Genomic DNA, 2,254 nt, shown 5'->3' on the forward strand with positions numbered 1-2,254 from the left:
GTGCCAGAAGGCGAGGAGGAGGGGGCGGGTTTAGGCTGCTGCCTGGGGCTCCTGTGGGCGGGACCAGGAAGTTGGCCGGGGCGGTCGGACGCCGGAAGGGGGTGGGATTAGTGACGCGAATGTGGGCGGGGCCAGAGGTTTGGCGGGAAAGGCGGGGCCGGAAAGTTTGCCTCTCTTCGGGGCGGGGCTGTGGCGTTCTGGACCGGGTGGAGACTGGAGCCTTTCCCTAGAAAGCCGCGTGAGGGCGGGGCAGTTTTGTCTGCGCCTGGGCGGGGAGGGTATTCACCCGGGAGACCGAACCAGACCCGGGAAGCCTCGCCAGGGGGTCCTGGGTCTGTTGGAGGAATCTTTGTTGGGGTGCTGGCGGCGGGGCTTTAATATCCCTGAGGGTAGGGGCAGCGAATAGGAATGGGGCTCGGACTATTTTTTGAGTGCAGGGTTGTAAGACGTCACTGAAATTCCGGGGGAAGAGTTAGGTGTAGATTATTAAACGGGATGTGAGCAGCACCAGGTTGGGCGTGGGGAGTCGGGCTTTCTCGCTTAGGTCGTGGGAGAGGCTCTTCCTAAAGCTCTCTTGGGGTAGAGGCCTGGGTTTTAAACTCCCGGCACAGGGGTGTGGAGACTGAACTAGGATTTTCGTTTTGAAGGGAGCAGTGTCGGGTGTTTCCCTAAGTGGTGGGGCGGGCCCAGAACTTTCCCAGGGCGTGTGTGACTACGTTGTTTACAGAGGAATGGATGGGTCCAAAATCCTCTGGAGAGTACTGAGTCTAAACTTTTCCTGGTAGAGGGTGGGCTAGAAGAGGGGCTTCGAGAAGAGGGACTGGGAGTGAGGGCGAGAATTCCCTTGGAGTGAAGGGTGTGTGTGTGTGTGTGTGTGTGTGTGTGTCCCTTGGAGTGAAGGGTGTGTGTCTGTGTGTGTGTGTCCCTTGGAGTGAAGGGGTGTGTGGTGTGTGTGTGTGTGTGTGTGCGCGCACATTTGAGGAGCCCCCAGTCTGGGACAGGAAGAGACAGATTGAGTGGAGCCATTGGCCTTAGTCCTTCTGTTCCCTCTGCCCTCAGGAGCCCCCAGTGCTGTGTCCAGATTCTGCAGGGGAGGTTTGCTGGGACCCAGGTCCCACCCTGCCAGTGGAATGGTGAGAAGAAAAATGGGGTGTTTGAGATCTGAGCTTTGGGGCAAGGGGCTTGGGAGGAGAGGTTCCCGGCCCACAGACCCTGGGGCGGGTAGAGATTTCCAGCCTCTTATCTGTCCGCCCCTCTCAGTCAGCCGCACTGGATCTGAAATCGAAGGAGGAGAAGGATGCTGAGCTGGACAAGAGGATCGAGGCTCTTCGGCGGAAGAATGAGGCCCTCATCCGGCGCTACCAGGTGCCCTAGCCCCGCCCTGGGAGACCCCATCCCCTCTCCTCCCCGCAGTGAGTTTCCCTCACCTCTCCCTTCCTTAAAACGTTTTCATGACTCCTCATCACTGTCAGGGTAAAAGCCGAGGGCCTTAGCCTGGGATTCCTCCTTTCATTCCATCATTGGTTTGTTCGTTCACAAATATTCACCAGGGCCCATTGCTCAGTGGCACTGTGGTGGCAGCGGTGATGGAGGGGACCCCGGGCCTGCCTTTCCAGGGCTCACAGGCCAGTAGGGGCCCAGCCATGGCTTCAGTCAGTGATGAGCGAGTGGGCCAGCCTGGGATGGAGGAGCTCAGGGTTCTTTGAGAGCCCAGGTGGGGCTCTTCACCCAGCCTGGGGGATATTAAGGAGGACTTCCTGGAGGAGGGGATTCTGAGACTTGAAAGGTGAGTAGATGTTAGCCGGTCTTTTTTTTTTTGGCTGCACTGCATGTCTTGTGGGGAGTCTTAGTTCCCTGATTAGGGACTGAATCCAGGCCCATGAAAGGGGAGCATGGGGTCCTAACCACTAGACCACCAGGGAAGTCCCAGCTAGTTGAAAAGGAGAGCAGAACACACTTCACACAGAGGGGCAGTTTGTGCAAAAACTTGGAGCTTAAAGTTGGAGGGTCAGATGGAGGATATTGACCTGGAGAGACCCTCTGGGGCCCAGCCACACAGGGCCCAGAAGGCCATAAGGCTAAGAGTTTGGACTTTTTCCTAAGGACACTGGGGAGCCATCGAGGGCTTTGAGTAGAAGTGGGGCCAGGTCAGAATAGGTTTGTAGGAGGACTCCTTTAGTTGCTGTGTGGTGGTAGATGGGAGGAGAGGACTCTGGAGACAAGGAGGAACCTGGGGCAGGGACTTTGGGGGGGG

At 57.7% G+C, this 2,254-nt stretch overlaps 1 protein-coding gene across 1 annotated transcript in view; it reads left to right on the forward strand.

The window, feature by feature from the left end:
• The window catches only part of CCDC9 (coiled-coil domain containing 9), a gene marked incomplete at its 3' end in the record, with an annotated part of 10,395 nt that overhangs the window by 655 nt on the left and 7,486 nt on the right, over window positions 1-2,254 (forward strand). The window contains exons 2-3 of the mRNA XM_010852716.1: window positions 1,060-1,133; window positions 1,261-1,365. Coding sequence (XP_010851018.1) covers window positions 1,131-1,133; window positions 1,261-1,365 — 108 coding nt within the window. The remainder of the gene's footprint in view (window positions 1-1,059; window positions 1,134-1,260; window positions 1,366-2,254) is intronic.

Source organism: Bison bison, unplaced genomic scaffold, assembly GCF_000754665.1.
Source record: "Bison bison bison isolate TAMUID 2011002044 unplaced genomic scaffold, Bison_UMD1.0 scf7180017864313, whole genome shotgun sequence".
In the NCBI taxonomy this organism is placed as follows: Eukaryota; Metazoa; Chordata; class Mammalia; order Artiodactyla; family Bovidae; genus Bison; species Bison bison.